The 16,372-nt window shown below is 56.3% G+C and overlaps 2 protein-coding genes across 13 annotated transcripts; one reads left to right on the top strand and one right to left on the bottom strand.

Moving 5' to 3' along the window:
- Nucleotides 1–417: 417 nt before the first annotated feature.
- On the top strand, nucleotides 418–6,454 carry TMEM54 (transmembrane protein 54). 10 transcript variants are annotated; one of them, XM_036828011.1, is made up of 7 exons: nucleotides 427–619; nucleotides 1,470–1,544; nucleotides 2,875–3,068; nucleotides 5,228–5,287; nucleotides 5,443–5,631; nucleotides 5,761–5,895; nucleotides 6,273–6,425. In XM_036828011.1, exons 1-7 carry the CDS (start codon nucleotides 604–606, stop codon nucleotides 6,393–6,395), a joined length of 792 nt encoding a protein of 263 aa, XP_036683906.1. In that variant the 5' UTR covers nucleotides 427–603; the 3' UTR covers nucleotides 6,396–6,425. The 10 variants fall into 10 exon arrangements, with proteins under 10 accessions (XP_036683976.1, XP_036683906.1, XP_036683916.1 ...); XM_036828021.1 differs by having other exon boundaries at nucleotides 428–619; nucleotides 6,321–6,454; XM_036828031.1 differs by lacking the exon at nucleotides 1,470–1,544 and adding an exon at nucleotides 2,273–2,328 and having other exon boundaries at nucleotides 429–619; nucleotides 2,833–3,068.
- A 945-nt stretch (nucleotides 6,455–7,399) lies between these two features.
- Nucleotides 7,400–15,404, bottom strand: HPCA (hippocalcin). 3 transcript variants are annotated; one of them, XM_036828083.1, is made up of 4 exons: nucleotides 15,037–15,119; nucleotides 12,009–12,407; nucleotides 7,633–7,738; nucleotides 7,400–7,511 (listed from the first exon to the last, which is right to left on the bottom strand). In XM_036828083.1, exons 1-4 carry the CDS (start codon nucleotides 15,094–15,096, stop codon nucleotides 7,414–7,416), a joined length of 663 nt encoding a protein of 220 aa, XP_036683978.1. In that variant the 5' UTR covers nucleotides 15,097–15,119; the 3' UTR covers nucleotides 7,400–7,413. The 3 variants fall into 3 exon arrangements, with proteins under 3 accessions (XP_036683978.1, XP_036683984.1, XP_036683993.1); XM_036828089.1 differs by lacking the exon at nucleotides 15,037–15,119 and adding an exon at nucleotides 15,225–15,404 and having other exon boundaries at nucleotides 7,414–7,511; XM_036828098.1 differs by lacking the exon at nucleotides 15,037–15,119 and adding an exon at nucleotides 14,781–14,860 and having other exon boundaries at nucleotides 7,414–7,511.
- Between the last annotated feature and the right edge of the window lie 968 nt (nucleotides 15,405–16,372).

Raw genomic sequence — 16,372 nt, 5'->3', positions numbered from 1 at the left:
AACCTGAGGTCACGGCGCAGGTCAAGGACAGAGCCTGGCTCCCTAGGTAGTGCTCTTTCACCACCCACTGTTGCACTTCCCCATCCTCTAGAAAGAAGTGGATTCCCAGCCCTCACCTCGGGGCTTTCCTGTCCAGCTGCCCACCAGGTCGTGACAACCACGCATCAGGCCCCCATCTCACTCCCTAGCCCGGACGATCGCAGCTCCTCTAGGCCTCAGTTTCTATCTGTAAAATGGGCATCACTGGAGCGGGGTGGGCTGCGGGGGGTTGCTGGCCGGGTGCCGGCCGGCATCGAGGCGGGTGGGTGGGGCCAGCGCTGTGACTCAGCCGGGAGGGCCAGGAAGGGCTGCCCAGCCGGTCGGACGGGCCCGGGATGCAAACGAGCCGCCGGGGCCCTCCCGGGGCCGGGCCGCCCAGGGGGTGACGGGAAGGGAGGCCGGCCGGGCGCCGGGTGCTCCGGGCTCGAGGCGGGAAGTGGGCGCGGCGCGGGCTCTGCTGGGCGCTCGGCGGCTGCGGACCAGTATGGGAGTGGGGCCGCCCGGCCGCCCGCAGCGTCTGGAGCCCCGCTGAAGCCGCCGCGGAGACCCAGCTCGGGAGCCGAGATGTGTCTGCGCCTGGGTGAGCCGCGGGGGGACGGCCCGGGAGGCCCGAACCCGCCCCAGATCCTCTGGCAGGGGCGGAGCACTGTCGTGGGCGCCCGGAACCCCGGGGTCCAGGCCGCCTTCTGTGCAGGTCACTTTCTGCTCTGGGCCTCAGTTTCCTCAGCACTGAGCTGGCGAGAGGAGGGCTTCTGGTATCTTCCGATGTGGGGTAGCACCACGGCCTCTCGCTCGCCCCCACTGCCCCCCCACCCTCCTTTCTTGCGGAGGAGGGACCCCCAGGTGGGAGGAGAGCAGCCAACCCCCACTGCCCCCAGAAGGGAGAGCACAGGGAGGGGATTCAGAGCCCGGGAGTTCTGAACCAGAGGCTGCCTGCCCTTGGCTTCCTCAGCCTCCCAAAGGGCTCCAGCTCCCATACCCTCCACTCCCCCAAACCGGGCCAGGTGAGAAGGGCCATTGGCAAACACGATCCAGACAGAGGAGTGGGACTAATGTGTCCCCTCCCCTCACTCCCTGGACGCAATGATGCTGCTCTTGGGCATCAGACAGACCTGGGGAGTCCCTACTCTCTAGCCAAGAGAACTTGTGAGCCTCGGTTTCCTCATCTGTAAAGTGGCGAGGGAGCACCACCTCCTAGAACCATCCTGAGCCAGGGACTGCCCTGAGACTCTGTCCAGTGCTCCAGGCACAGCCCCACGCTGGCACTGTACCTCCAGTTTGACCAAGTCTTGGTCCTGGGATGCTGTTGTTCATGAGCCCAGCCCTGAGCCGGGTGTGGTGTCTGGGTGGCCAGGTAGGTGGGTGGATGGGGTGAAGTGGGTTAGGCCCCTGGGACAAAGCTGCCATGCCCTTTCCTGTTTGGCCAGCAGTTAATCTTCATGATGCCATCCAGTCCCACGGTGCCTGTCCAGCCCATCGTCTGCCCTCTGTTTCTCCTCGATCTGGTACAGCTCCAGAGGGTCCTGAAGGCTCCAAGGATCTCAGAGACCGGCTAGACCAACCCCTTCCCATTTTACATATGGGGAAGCTGGGGCCCAAGAAGGAGAGAGGCTGGTGCAAAGTCGCACAGAGGGTCTGTGACTGAGTAGCCCCAGCCCTCTCTGCTCCCGGGGGCTTCCTCTGAGCGCAGCGCCCCCAGGGACATCCACTCTAGGGATTCCTTCCTTTCTCTCTCTCTTTCTCTCTGGCTGCAAAACTCTCATATATGAAGTATGACCCAATCCTTGCTGCCACAGATGGGGACACTGAGGTCTAGGAAGGGACTCACAGGTCCCACAACGAGCAGCTAAAGGAAGAAGGGGAGGCTGTTTAGTTCTAGGGGCCAGGCCAGCCTTCCAGTCTCACAGAGCTGGCTAGAGTGAGGGGGCTGGTGAGCCTAAGGGGCCAGCATGGTGCAGAGCCAGGACCCAAAGGGGACATTCCAAAGAGCAGATCTGGAACAGCCGGAAGGAGGGCTCCTGATCCTGGGAGTGTGCAGATAGGGGCCGAGTAGCCCCTTGGACACTCAGAGAGGATTTGCGTATGAGTCCCTGGCTCACGTCCCTGCCTAGTGCCCCTGCACCAAGAGCTCGCTTTCCCAGCACCCCCCGGGTATGCCCCACTTTCCCATCCATCTCCTCATGGGACCCTCCTTCCCCACTGGGAAACAAGGGTTATTCTTCCCATTTTACAGATGGGGAAATGAAGACTCGGAAGTTTGAGTATTTTGCTGGAGTCAGTTCAGCAATTGTGAGTTGAGTATCTACTGTGTGCCAGGCCCTTTACACCAAACTGAATCCTGAATAGAACCTGATCCCTGCCCGGTGAACTAGGGGCTCCTTGGGGCCTGGGCAGTGACCATCAAGCTCTCTGTGGTACCTCAGGGCCTGGCATGGAGCAGGCACTCAGTGAACATTGATGTAACAAATGTATGGATGAAAAGTATCAGTGGATGCAAAGCTTAGTGGAAGGATCATGGGTCTAGAGCTAGAGACCTGGGTTCAAATCTGGACTGTGCCACGCATGACCTTGAACACTAACAAGGACTACTACCCTTTATTAAGTACCAGCTGTATGCTTTTCCAACCTTAGAGATCCAAGGACTCTCATGAAAGCACTGTGAACCCCTTTTCCTGATGAGGAAACTGAGGCGCAGAGAAGACAAGTTACTGGCCTTGAGTCATCCAGAAATAGATTTAGAACCCAATGTCCATCACTCCTGCAGGGGCCTCAGTTTTCTCCTCTGCCCAGCAGGATGAGCCCTACCCATGGCCCTGACATGGCTGTCCCTCACAGGTAGCCTGAGTGTGGGTGACTTCCGGAAGATGCTGATGAAGACGGGGCTGGTGCTGGTGGTGCTGGGCCACGTGAGCTTCATCGCAGCCGCCCTCCTCCACGGCACGGTGTTGCGCTATGTGGCAGCCCCCCATGATGCTGTGGCTCTGCAGTACTGTGTGGTCAACATCCTCTCTGTCACTTCCGCCATCGTGGTATGGCCAGGCTGGGAGGGTGACTGGCAGGAGGGGGCTGGAGGGGGCTGGAAGGGTCTTCGATGAGTCCCCACCCACAGCCTGGGGTGGGCAGGCAGACAGCCCCAAGTACTAACCCCTGTTCCACCACTTACCAACGGCACCAGTCACCCAACCTCTCTTTGCCTCAACTTCCTCAGCTATAAAATGGGGATGGTAACAGTGTCCATCTGAGAGGGTCCTGATGAGTATTGAATGAGATCATCCACATAAAGTGCTGAGCACAGTGCCTAGCACATGGTTAACACTCACTACTGTGAGCTTGGATTATTATTACAATAGGGAAATAGTCAAGGCACTGTTGGCCAGAAGGAAGGAGCATCAGCTCAGCTTGGGAGGGTTCACAGAGGTGGAGGCCCCTGAGGTGGGTATTGATGGATGAATAGGAGTTCAAAGATAGGCTGCAATTACCATAACCTGGGTATGAAGCCTGCTGGGGCCAGCAGGTAGGAGAGGAAGCTGGGATGGCTTTCAAGTACGGAGAATGGCAAATGCAAAGGTGTGGAGGTGGGAATGGATAAGGTCTGCTCTGGAGACACAAAAAACTAATCTGGCAGGAGCTTAGCATTAGGCCTGGACTGTAAGTGCTCAATAAATGGTAGACATGGTTATGACTGGATGTCAGTACCTGTTTGATGAATACATGAATGAAGGGGCCTGGTATTCTCAAGTTCGTAAAGCCCTTTCCCAACTGTCAGCAGAGGTGGCTACAGCCTTTGGGGAACATCTGCACATCAGTGTCTGAGTTCCACCCCTGCCACCTCCTGGCTGAGGGATTTCTTTCTCTGTCTAAGCCTGTTCCCTCCCCTGCAAAATGAAGCTCAGACAGCCTGCTGGCCCTAAAGCAAGGATCACAGGCCCCGGCAAGTAGGAGAGCCTCAGTCAGTGGGACAGAGCTAGGCTGTACAGATATGTGCAGTGTCCCTTGGGGTTACTATTATTGTTGTTTATTCGTCTCACCAACCTTGTGAGGAAGGCAGGCAAGGCAGTGAGCTCGGGGTTAGGAGGGCCACCACAGATGGGCTCTGGGCTGGACCACTTCAGCTGTGCTCTTATTTCCTCAGTTAATCCCCACAGCTCCCTGCAACACGGGGCCATTATTTTCCCCACTTTACAGAGGGGGAAACTGACTCAGGGATTCACCCAACCTCTTGCTGATACAAAGAAGCCAACCTGGATGTAAAACAATCTGTGGCTTACACCAAAGCCAGTGTCCTTTCCCTGAGCTCATTCCTGCTGAGCAGGCTTAGCCCAGAGTTTGAGGCACTTACTAGTGGCTGCACAGTGAATTACAGACATTGCTGGGCCCCCTCTCATCTCACCTGCCTCCCGCGGGTCCAGCCCTTGCCTGATAAAGTGAGGGAACTGAAGGAGGGAGCCCAGCTGAGTGGAACCCAGAAGATCCAGAGGGCAGCTGGTGGGCTTAACAGTGAGGTGGGCCCGCGTCTTGGGGCTAGGGGTGGTTAGGGAGGCCTGCAGGAGGGAGAACCCAAGCAGGTAAAGAGGAGCAGGAAGGGCGTTCCTGAGAAAGCGCTGTGTAGGTGGCACCAAGAGTAGGCTCTGTGTGGGTGTCCATATCCAGGGCGATGAGGAAAGAGCCTGGCCTAGGGTGGAGTTGAGATACTGATGGGACAGGGGCCAGGTCACTGAGAGCCTGGGATAGTTAAAAATACTCCTAGGGATTTTGAATTCTACTCCATAAAGTATCCTGGTTTATTTTAAAATAACAATTTTGTTTTTAGTTCCTTGCCAGTTGAGTTACTGAGTTTCTTCCAAAATCTTTTCCACTCCAGGGAAACATGTCATATATATCCTGTGACATGGCTCCGTGGCCCTGGGATACACAGGTCCCTGCTTGAGAAATGCAGCTGTAGGCAGTGGGGAGTCATGGAAGGTTGTAGGCAGGGAGTGACTGTGTTTTAGAAACGTCACTTCAGGGCTGGACCATGAAGAGGCAGTGTCCCCAGGCAGATGGAGGTAATGAAACCAAAGCTAAGCAGGGGGTGCGGGTGTGGAGGGCTAGAGTTGGTGTTGGTGGAATCTTTGCTGGAGAGTGGCCCTGACCCCCTGCCCACTCTCCTCCAGCAGGGGGTCAGAGCTGACTTGAGCCTCCTCCGCAGGTCATCACCTCAGGCATTGCAGTCATCGTGTTATCACGCTACCTCCCCAGCATCCCTCTGGTATGTGGTACCTCCTGGGATGGGGCTGTACGGGTAGGGGCAGCAGCCACCAAGGGCCTGGCCTGCTTGGAGGGGGTGAGGCTGGCCCCATGGGGGCCAGAGCTGCCCATGGGGCCGAGCCTGATGTCCACTGACCAGTGGCCTCCTCCATCCAGCGCTGGACAGTGTTTAGCTCGAGCGTGGCCTGTGCCCTTCTCTCTCTGACCTGTGCTCTCGGCCTCTTGGCCTCGATTGCTGTGACCTTTGCCACCCAGGGCCGGGCACTGCTGGCTGCCTGTACTTTTGGGGGCCCCGAACTACTGGCACTGGCGCCCGACTGTCCCTTCGACCCCACTCGCATTTACGTAAGTGCTTGGGCCTGGGATGGGGTGGGAGGGCAGCGAGGTGCTCATCAGAGGTGGGAAGGGTTCTTGGAGTCCTGCCCTCCACTCCTCAACCCCAGGTAGCCATCACTGCCCCCTGTCCCCCTACAGAGCTCCAGCCTGTGTCTCTGGGGCATCTCGTTACTGTTCTGCGTGGCAGAGAGTGTGTTTGCTGTCCGCAGTGCCCAGATCACCCACCAGTTGCTGGAACTGAGGCCCTGGTTGGGGAAAAGCAGCCATCACATGGTAAGGCCTGCCATCCCCCCCCAAGCCCTGACTTCATACTTCCTGGGAGCCCCTGCTGGGGAGCTCAGTCTGATCTGTCCCCACCCCTCTGTAAAGGGCCCCCACCTTGAAAACTGGGGCAATAGTTTTCTCCCCAGGACCAAAAGGAGAGACTTGGAGGCTCAGAGAACTCAGATCTCCCAGCTAAGTCATACAGCTGACACTTGGCTCTCCTAAGGCCCAGGATGAGTCTTGGGGAGGGGGAGAGGTATCTGGGCTGGAATTGGGGGCACTCCAAGGGTATGGCCTGACTCCTGCATAGTGGAGAGTAATGATGTCCTTTCATCCAAAAATCCTCCCGCCCCCCCCACTCCTCCCACTTTCTGGATGTCCTAGAGGAGGAGACCCAGACCCAGTGGGCCTGGCAGCCTCTGACGTCTCCACAGATGCGGGAGAGCCCAGAGCCTATGGAGGACCATGACCTGCCGAGCTGCACTAGCTCTGGGCTGATGACCCTTTGACAGCTGTTGCCTCACCCAAGCCCTGTGGCCACTGCGGCCCTCCAGCCAAGTCTGCACTGGGATCAGGCCAGGATTCCTGCAGCCAGCCAGGAGGGCTCACTGCCACTCCAGGACCTGGGTGGGGGGGGTCTTTCACCCCTCTCCTCCAGCCACCCAGCCCACTGCACTGAAACGAGACTTTATTCTGAAGATATTAAAAAGAACAGAGATGCTCCACGTGGATGCATGCAGCGGGGGAGGGGACTCGGCCGGGGGCCTGTGCTGCTCTCCCACACAGGACACTGTGGGTGGCGCTCTAGGTGTGTCTGCCCATCTGTCTGTGGGCCTGTGTGTGTATCTGAGAGAGACAAGACACACAGAGGGGTCAGTGGGTCTGTGTTCATCAAAATGCTGAAACGCAGGCAGGGGTTCATGGGACTCACAGCTGGGGGGCTGGAAGCAGGAGGTTTTCCTTTTGCATCATGGCCTCCGGGCCAACAAGGGCAGGAGCAGGCAAGGTTGAGGCCCTCCTGCAGGGAAGGATGGCTCAAGGAAGGTTTCTCCTCAAGCCCCCAAACCTCTGGAATCCTTCTCTCCGCTCAAAATAAAAAGACAGGCATGATTCCCAACTCCACCAAGGCTGAGATCTACAAGGGTTGGGGTGGAGGCAGGGAAGCTTGCCCCGTGGTTGGCGGAGGGAAGTCTGGCCTCGTGGCTGGGTGTGTGCGGGGGTGGGGGAGGGGGAATGGCTGAAGTTCTGATAGCTAGGTAAGGGAGGGCTGACTCTGAGGGGCAGACCAAGCCACAGCCTGTGTCTCTATCATTGCCAAAGGGAGATATTGCCTCCCGGATGGGGGGTGCTAACCACTTGCGGGCTTGGGCCTTGGGGGGGCTGCAGGGTTCCTTTCTCCATAGGCCCCTCAGAGTGCAGACCCTGGGGGTGGCAATCTGACCCCCAGCCTGGACAGACACAAGGGCGAGGAAGCTGAGAGCCGGGAGAGGGCCAGTGAAGGCAGGGAGGGGAAACCTGGCTCCTCGCTCAGAACTGGGAGGCGCTGCTGGGGTCGCACTGCAGCAGACGCACGATGGACGGGTCGCTTTTGGCCCCGCGGATGAACTCCTCCAAGGACAGCTTGCCTGCGGGGTGAGGGGAACAGTGACGGAGGAGAAGGCAGCAGCAAAGCGAGGGGCTGCAGAGCCGAGCCGCGGGAGAGGAAGGGGGAGTGGCTCCCGCCCCGCCCCGCCCCTGCCTCCTCACCGTCGTTGTTTGTGTCCATTTGGCGGAAGATCTTCTCAGTCCTCTTTTCCGGGGTCGACTCGTCCTCCGGCATCTTCATCACGGACGAAACCATCTTGTAAATGGCCTGGGGTGCGGGTGGGGAGGGAGTGAGGGGGAGCCTGCCTGATCCCTCCACCCCCAACTTTCCAAAAACGCCCCCAGGTGCGCTGACGATTGCCGCTCCCGCCAAGGTGAGGAGGAGAGCGGGTGACGGAGGAATGGGGGAACTGGGAAGTTCTGGAAGGAGTGACTGAGAAGGTTTCCAGAAGAGGGGGCTATTGGAGAGAGCCCTGAACAAGTTCCCTTGGAGCGCTCGGTGGGAAAGGAATTGCTGGCAGAGGGATCTGCATGTACAAAGGCCCCAAAGCGGGCAGCCCTGAGTGGACGCCGAGAATTTGGGGATGGCTGAATGCAGGGGGTCAGGAGAGATGTTGGAGGACATCGGGGCCCAGATGGAGAAGAGCCTGGAACGCCCGGCCAAGGAGCTTGTGCCGGACGCCCCAGGTTCCCAGTTAAGTCCCAGGTTGAAAGAGTTGCTTCTCAGAAACTTCGGGGCTCCGGGCGGCCCGCCCTCGATGGCCGACAGGGGGCGCTGGGCGAAGGGGATGACACTGGGCTGCGATGCCACTGTGGCCGGCAGGGGGCGTAGAGCCGCCCTGAGAGCTGGAGGGCGGGAGGCAGCTGGGTCCACAGGGCGCGGGGGATATTATGCAAATAAACGCACGTGAGTACCTGCCCGGGGCGGGGACAGCCTCGGCTGTGCTGGGCCGAGGACGGCTGCCGCCAGATGCAGGAGCTTCGGAGGCGACACGAAGGAGGGTTTTTGCGCTAAGCCTACACAGAGCACAAAGAACTTGGCCTGTGGGCTGGGTCCCGGCGCCCCGGAGCTCAAGGACCAGACCCGTCGCCTCAATCTGCCAGCTTTTTGCTACTGACACCTCCTCCAAGAAGCCTTCCTTCTCCCATCCCATAAACTTCCCTAGCCTCAGATCCGGCTTTGGCCTCCGCAGTGGTCTCTTCCGGCCTCTCTAGGGTCTGTCCCCAACGCTGCCTCTGAGACCTCTTTACAAACACAGATCTCCACCACCACGTCCCCAGCCCAGGGGCCGCCCCCTCGTTCCCAACATACACAGGCCTCCCTCCGGGCCTGCCGTGCACCCAGCTCCTTCTGGATGCTGCCCCACGCTCCTTCTGCTGCCTCCCACTCCTCCTTGGTGCTCAGCTTACATGGAGCATTCTTAGGGAGGCCTTCTCTGATCCAGGCTGGGTCAGGGCCCATACGCTGCCCCAGAGCCTCCTTTGGGGACAACTCTCAGAAGTAATTATGCCTTTGTAGGATTGCTCCTCAGCCCCAGCATACAGATAAGGACCATGGACATCTAGCTAGTGCCCAGATCCACAGAATTTAGCACAGTGCCTGGCATCTGACAGGGACTCCACTGTTTAAAAGCCACTGGCACCTCCCACTGCCCTCTGTTATCAGGTCCAAACATTTGGCCCTTGGCATTCAAGGCATTTCACACTCTGGTCCCTGCTGACCTCTCCACCATCAGGCCTCCCCTAGTAGGTGATTCTGTCATAACCAAATACCCCTGCGCCTTTCAGGTCTCCCAGAGTTTACAGCCTCTGCCTGGAACAATAATACTAACTACCATTTACAGACACTCACTATGTGCAAGGTCCTTTACATACATTATTCTCACCCTTGCAATAGCCCTGAAAAGCAGGTATTGAGATCCCCATTTTCCAGATAATAAATTGAGGCTCAGAAAGGAAATTGATGGCAGACACCAGATTAGAAATTGCTCCCTCTTAGCCACTGGATAGATGCTTGTGGAGTGCTAATGACCCCTCAAAGCAGGGTATATGAAGTAAGGTGGCCTGGTTCCCCTAATCACTTGTTCTGTAGCCTTGGACAAGTACTTAACCTCAGTTTCCTCATCTGTAAAATGGGGTAATCATATCTCCCTCATTTGGACTGTCTAGAGTATTAAATGAGATACTGTGTATAGCTGGCTAGAGTAAGTGGTCAGTAAACATAATCATAGTATAACCATTACTCAACCACCACAGCCTCAGGTCTTCCCTGCCCTTCAGTCCCCTGGACTCCCAGATGTCACCTTTACACCCCTGTCACCGAGCTGGTCAGTGTGGCCTGCACACTTGTCTCTCCCAGCAGAGTAGGAGCTCCACGAGGCTGAGGTGAGGTCTCTTCCCTTCCAGTGTGCCCACCACCTGGCACAGGGCTCCGTCCTGAGAAGGACTGAGCAAGTGACTTAGAGAGTGACTGCTCCCCTGTGACAGCCCTTCTCCTGGGCCTCCTAATTAATTGTCTGGAATTACTGCTCACTCATTGTTTCAATGGAGCCGACTTGTAATTAATCGGTCACTAGGGTTTGCAGAGTTCTGTCTGCACCAGTCGTCTGGAGCCGCTGGGTTGCTGTAAAGGAACCCAGGGCCTAGATAGCAGAGGCCAGCCAGGAAGGGGTCCCAAGGATGCCCAAAGAATGGTACTGGCTTGACCAATGCCCTGGGTTTGGAGCTTCCAGCAAGGCTGACATTTACCAGTATACACCAGGCAACCACACTAAGTGGTAAAACATGAATATCCATACAGATTAGTTGGTATCCTGCTGCTGCCCAATCCCTGAGTGATCTTCCACCACCCTGTCTACCCCAACCCTTCCACCAGGACCCCCAGAACCCCCCACTATCCATCAACTAGAGAGTTAAGGCCTGGCCCATGGGAGTCATTGATAATCATTAAGTCTTTTCCCTAGTGATAGACATAGGGAGAGCACCACATCCTAAGGCAGCCCATTCTACTCTAGCTGGAGAGAGCAGACCCAGAAGCCAAAGTCAAGAGTCCACCAGTGGCTGGATGAGTTGGGAGGGGGAGCAGACAGCAGAGCTGAGGGACCAGAAGGGAAAGAATTCAGAGAGGAAGAAGGAAAGGGAGCAAGAGCCTGTACAAAGTGGCACATTCCAAGGATGTTGAAAAGGCCATTCTGGCTGGAGCAGAGAATGTGCAGAGGAGAAAATAATAACTGACAATCGCTAATGTTTACTGAGTGCCAGTTATATGCCAGGCCATCTACTAGAGTCTTTATCCTGCTTTATACCCACAATAGCCTTGGAAGAAGGGGTTAACACCCTCACTTTATAGGTGAAGAAACAAAGGCTTAGGAAAAAAGTGAACAAGGAACTGGTAGGTAAAATAGGACCAGATCCCTGATGGACCTCAATGCTGCTGAGGGGATGGGCACTCTGGAAGGTTTTTGAGATAAAGCTAACGTACTATACTTAAATTTGTTCTAAGAAAGGACATTCCTATCAGGTCCTTAAGTCTCCCTGTGAGATCAGTCTCACCATCCCCATTTTACAGATGGGCAACCTAAGAGTTGAAGCCAACTCCAGAACTGAAAGTCAGACCCCTTTTAAGAGACAGCTCTGAGTGTTGACCAAGTTGAACCTGACTCCACTTAGATGCTGTGTGACCTTGGGCAAGCCACTTCACCTCTCTGAGCCTTATGGGGTTGTTGTAAGGATGCACTGAGCTCATGGGTATAAGCATCTCACAGTACTAGGCTCTTAGTGGGCTCTCAATCAATTAGTTGGAAGGTGGCTGGGTATCCAGATGGAATGTGGGCGACAGAGCCAGGTGGCCCATTCACAGGCTGTGTGATCTCAGGCAAGTGTCTTTACCTCTCTGAGCATCCGTTTCCTCATGAGTAAATGAGGATCAGTGAAACATAACTGGCCTGTACTCTGCAGAAATGTCAAGTCTTGAAAGACAAAGAAAGGCTGAGGAACTGTTACAGATTAAAGTGGCCTAAAGAGATAGGATGACTAAATGCAATGTGTGATCCTAGACCAGAGCAAAAAATGCTATAAAGAACATTATTGAGACAGTTGGCAGAATTCAATATGGTCTGTAAGTTAGATAATAGCATTGTTTCTATGTTAAATGTCCTGACTTTGATAATCATATTATGGGTTATGTAAGAGAATGTCCTTGTTCTTAGGAAATCTATCCTGATGTATTCAGGGGTAGAGGGTCATGTTCAAAACAAGAAAACATTACACACACACACACACACACACACACACACACACACACACGATGATAAAGCAAATGTGGTAAAATGTTCATTGGTGAAGATGGGTAAAGGGTATGTGGAAGTTTTCTCAACTTTCAATTGGAAATTACTTCCTATTAAAGACTTCTTTAAATGGGTCATAAGAATAGCACCTGCCACTGCCTACCCACAAGGGCTGTTGAGAGGATAAAGAGGGCTGGCAGGTGCAAGCTGCTGGGCCCTGTGCCTGCCATTCTGCGGGGCCCAGGGGCCCACCTGCACGATCTCCAGCATCTCCTCACGGCTGATATAGCCGTTGCCGTCCAGGTCGTACATGCTGAAGGCCCACATGAGCTTCTGCTCCAGGCGGCCCCGTGAGGTCACACTCAGCGCGATGATGAACTCCCGGAAGTCGATGGTGCCATCGCTGTTGGTGTCAAAGGTGCGGAAGACATGCTCCGCGAACTTGGAGGCGTCACCGTAGGGGAAGAAGTTGGCGTAGATCTTCTTGAACTCATCCACGTTGAGGATGCCTGTGGGGCAGTCCTTGAGGAAGCCCTTGTACCACTCCTGCAGCTCCAGCTCTGAGAACTCTGTATTCTCCCGCAGGTCCTGCAGCATCTCGGGCCGCAGCTTGCTGTTCTGCTTGCCCATGGCCACCAAGCCAAATCCCACCTGGGTCCCCGAGGGGGTCAAGGGACAAAGAGGAGTGGTCAGGCCCTCCTGGCCCCTTGACAACACTCCAGAAGTGCCCCCAGACACCAGCCACCCCAGCCTCTCTTTTGACCCAGTGAGAGAGAGGAGCTGGCCCAAGATCACACAGCTTACATATACCCAGGCACCCTGCCACTGTGTCGGCTCCACACCATTTCCCCAGACCTTCTACTTTCCCAGGGAACAGACCTGGAGACAGAGGAAGAGAAGGGGGCTCACCTTTACTGAGGCCCTTCTCAGTGCCAGCCACTGAGCCTTCCCAGGGTATACCATTTCACCCTCACAAAATGAAGTCTGGGAATTAGCCCATTTTACAGATGAAAAGGTAGGCTCAAGGAAGTAAGGTGACCTGCTTCAGGTCACATAGCCATGAAGTGACAGGGCTAACTCCCAGAGTTGCCAAGGGAGGTGCAGAAAGGCCCTCTGGTCTTCCTGTCTCCTACCCACTGCCCCCTTACTGCCTCACATACACCTGCTCACACAAAATACACCTGCAACCCAAACACTGACCTGTTCTCCCTCCCACCATGTGTGCTTGACAAGAGGCAGAATAAGGTAGGTGTTAGCCTGGGCTCCAGAGCCAGATCACATGGGTTTGAATCCCAGCTCTGCTTCTTACCAGCTATGTGACCTTGGGCAAGTTCCTTAAACTCTCTCTGCCTCATCTGTAAAGTGGGGGTAATAGTACCTACCTCATTATTGTTGTGAGGATTAAATTAGTTAATACATATGAAGCACTTAGAAAGATGCCTGCACATGTAAGTGCTACCTAAGTGTTAAATAAATTTAAAAGATTTACATGTGTCCAGATGCCAACAGTAAACAAATGAATACATACTGACACATATTAAGCTACACAGCTCACCAAATCCACACATGGATCCCATGCCACTCACATACCAGCACACACCCACCCAGGGTCACCATGCCTCCACACACAACAACATTCCCTCTGTTCCACAACTCACATGTACTGACACAGCACCACGCACGCACAACTCCCATACCCTGTGCATCGAGACACACCAGCCCACAACCGCACATGTCTCACACATGCCATCACAAGCCAGCTCCCATGCCTACACCTCTCACATGGCCAGCTGCACGTGGGACCCTCAGACACCCTTGCCATCTTTCTTTCTTTACGGGGTGCTGTCAGGTGCCAGGAGAGGGAGCTGCAGCCCTTCTCAGGCTTATGACAGCCCCCTCTTCCAGGGAGACCCCTAGCCAGTCAACCCTCCCCCAACACTTACCTTTCATCTAGTTCAGAAAGGTCCCCTCATGCAGGAGGTTAGACTGTGGAGGACTGAGGGGAAGGTATTGGAAAGGAGACAGCCAGGCGGTTCTGGACAGGGATGTAGGGATGTGTGTAGGTGAATCTCCCCCCCAGCTGTGAGACAGAGTGAGGGGGTTATTCCTTGTGTGTGCATGTGCACATGTGGGTGAGCGTGTGTAAGTGCATGTGCTCATGTATGCGTGTGTGTCCCTGGCTTCTGCCTTGCATTTGTCTCCCCGTGTATTTCAATTTATATCTGTGCATGTGCATATATGTGCGTGTGACTAGGTATGCACCCATTACAGTGTGAGGGGCATGTACCTGTGTGGCCATTTGGGGGACCTGTGTGTGTCCTCAGCAGTGTGTCACATGCATGTTTCTGTAAGTTGGTTCCCCTCCTTTCTAAATCAGCCTTTTTTGCCCCAGGCTGAGGACCCACTGAACAAGTGTGTGGGAGGGCACTGAGGAAATGCCTGGGGCCGGGGTGGCCGAATGTGTCCCTTAGTCCCCTCCTCAAGGTCCAAGGAACTGGGTCATCTGGGCGGAGGCAGAGAGACGCGCTGGGCAGGAGAGATCTTCCAGTGCCCCCTCCTCCCTGCCACCCTCTGAGTCCCCCCCCCCCCTCAGTTGGAAGACTTGGAAACGATGGTGGTAGAAGATTCTGCTGTCTCCGCAAAGACCCCGTCCCCAAAATGGAAAGGACCTAAGCTCGGTCTGAGAAACCCGCCTCGGAGACCCTCTCCAGTCCTCTCCCCAGCTCTCGCCCTGGCCCCCGCCTCAATCCTTTCAGCACTCGGGAAGCGCCAGGCGCGTGGCCCTTCCTGGAGGGGGCGTCCGGAGGCGACCAGAACGCGACTCCCCAGGCTGGCCACTCGGCGGTCAGGACCCTGGATAGCGCCACGCGTTTCCCGGCGGGAGCCCCACTCCCTGAGTCCCCGGAGGGAAAATTCCTGGGAGGCACGGGAGCGGCGGTGTTGCGGAGCCCTGGACGTGGCCCCCTACCTCCGGGATGCCCCTTCCTCGCACCCCCTGGCCCCGGCCGAGCAGCCCCCACTCACCCAGCGACGCGGAGACACCGACTGCGCAGGGAAGGCGGCGCTGCTGCAGCGCGCGGCGGCAGAGGCGGCCGGAGGGGCGGGCGGGGGGCGGGGGGCGGGACTGCGAGGGAGACGCCCTGCAGCGTTAGCCCGGTGCCCCTCCCCTGGGGCGGGGGTCCCCGTTCCTCCCTCTGCCCTCGAGCCCTGATAGTGCGTGGAGCAAAGGATTAGGCTCCGCCCCCGCCCCTGCCCGGGAGAGGGAAGGGGACGCCCTCACCTCTCCGGCCCCCCCTCCCGAGGGAGCACCCCGCCGGGGGAGGAAGGCAAAGGTCCCCATCTCCTCAGCCTCTCGACTCAGGTAGCCCGAATACGGTGGACAGTGGGGTTAGTCAGTGCCCAGACACCTCTTTCCTAAGCCGGGGACAACCCCCGACAGCTCCGCCCGCCTGCCTCCCCCATCCCTACCTGGGCTTGGAGCCGCAAGTCACTCCGAGGGCGGAAATCGGATCCTGGGCGGCTCGATAGGTACCCTCCCTGCACCTGCGCCTCAACTCCGGAACTAACTGAGCTCTTCAGAGAGGGGGCAGCGCCCACTCCTCCAGTCCCTGAGGTCTTGGGGGGCAGGCACGCCCCCTACCCCGCCTCTGCCTTAGAGAGCCCCACCCCCTTTTCCCGCCCGCCACACCGGGTCTCGTGCCCAGGACCCCTCTCAGAATGAATTCCACCTCTTAACGTGGATCTAAATTGCTCCTCCCATTCCCCCCCACTCCAATCAAGAAGCCCTCTCCCTCCCTCCCCAGCCTCCCCAGTGCCTGTACTGGATTGCGATAAGTGAGGGCTGGGGAGCATCTCCAGCCTGGGGGGTTCAGAGGTGTGTAAGCCCCCTGCCTGCAAACAGGACAGCCCCTTTCCAGAGTCACTGAACTCTATCAAAGCTTCTCCTGCCAGGATGGGGGCTGCATCCTCCTTCCCACAGCCTCAGCAACAATCCAGACCTCCTGGGCTTGAATTTTGCTCTTTCTGTATTTCCGGGGGGGGGGTTTGATCCTAATTGTCCCCACTTCACAGATGAGAAAACTGAGGTTCAGAGGGGTTAAATGATTTTTCCAATGTCTTGACAGCAAGCGAGTGGGCTTGGACTTGAACCCATGTGTCCTCATCCATTCATTGCACAAATGTTTATCAAGCATTTGTTCTGTGCCCAGCACTGTTCTAGGCAGTGGGGTTACAGGAGTGGACAGTAAGGCATGAATATAATATACAAGTCAGTTCTGTAGTGTATTAGATAAGTGTTTTGGGAAAAGTTGAGATCAGTGTGTGGAGGTTGGGATAGTGGCAGTGCTTAGGACCATGCCAAGGACTTTAGATTTTATTCCAGGTGAGATGGGAAGCTCTTGGGGCTTTGAGCAGACTGGAAGCTTACTCAGATATTCTGTCCTCAACTGACTTTGAGGAGTGGGGTCCAGGATGGGATCAGGGGGCCCTCTCAGGGTGACAGATGACCAGGGTGGCAGAGATGGGTCTGGTTTCTGGACCTACTTTGAAGGTGAGCTGACAGCACTTGTCATCTGACTGGACGGCTCCTCCCACTTCCTTGGCAGCAGCTAGGACCC

Source organism: Balaenoptera musculus, chromosome 1 (assembly GCF_009873245.2).
Source record: "Balaenoptera musculus isolate JJ_BM4_2016_0621 chromosome 1, mBalMus1.pri.v3, whole genome shotgun sequence".
Lineage (NCBI taxonomy): Eukaryota > Metazoa > Chordata > Mammalia > Artiodactyla > Balaenopteridae > Balaenoptera > Balaenoptera musculus.
Note: the sequence above shows the minus strand (reverse complement) of the source record. Positions and strands in the feature narration are given on the sequence as shown.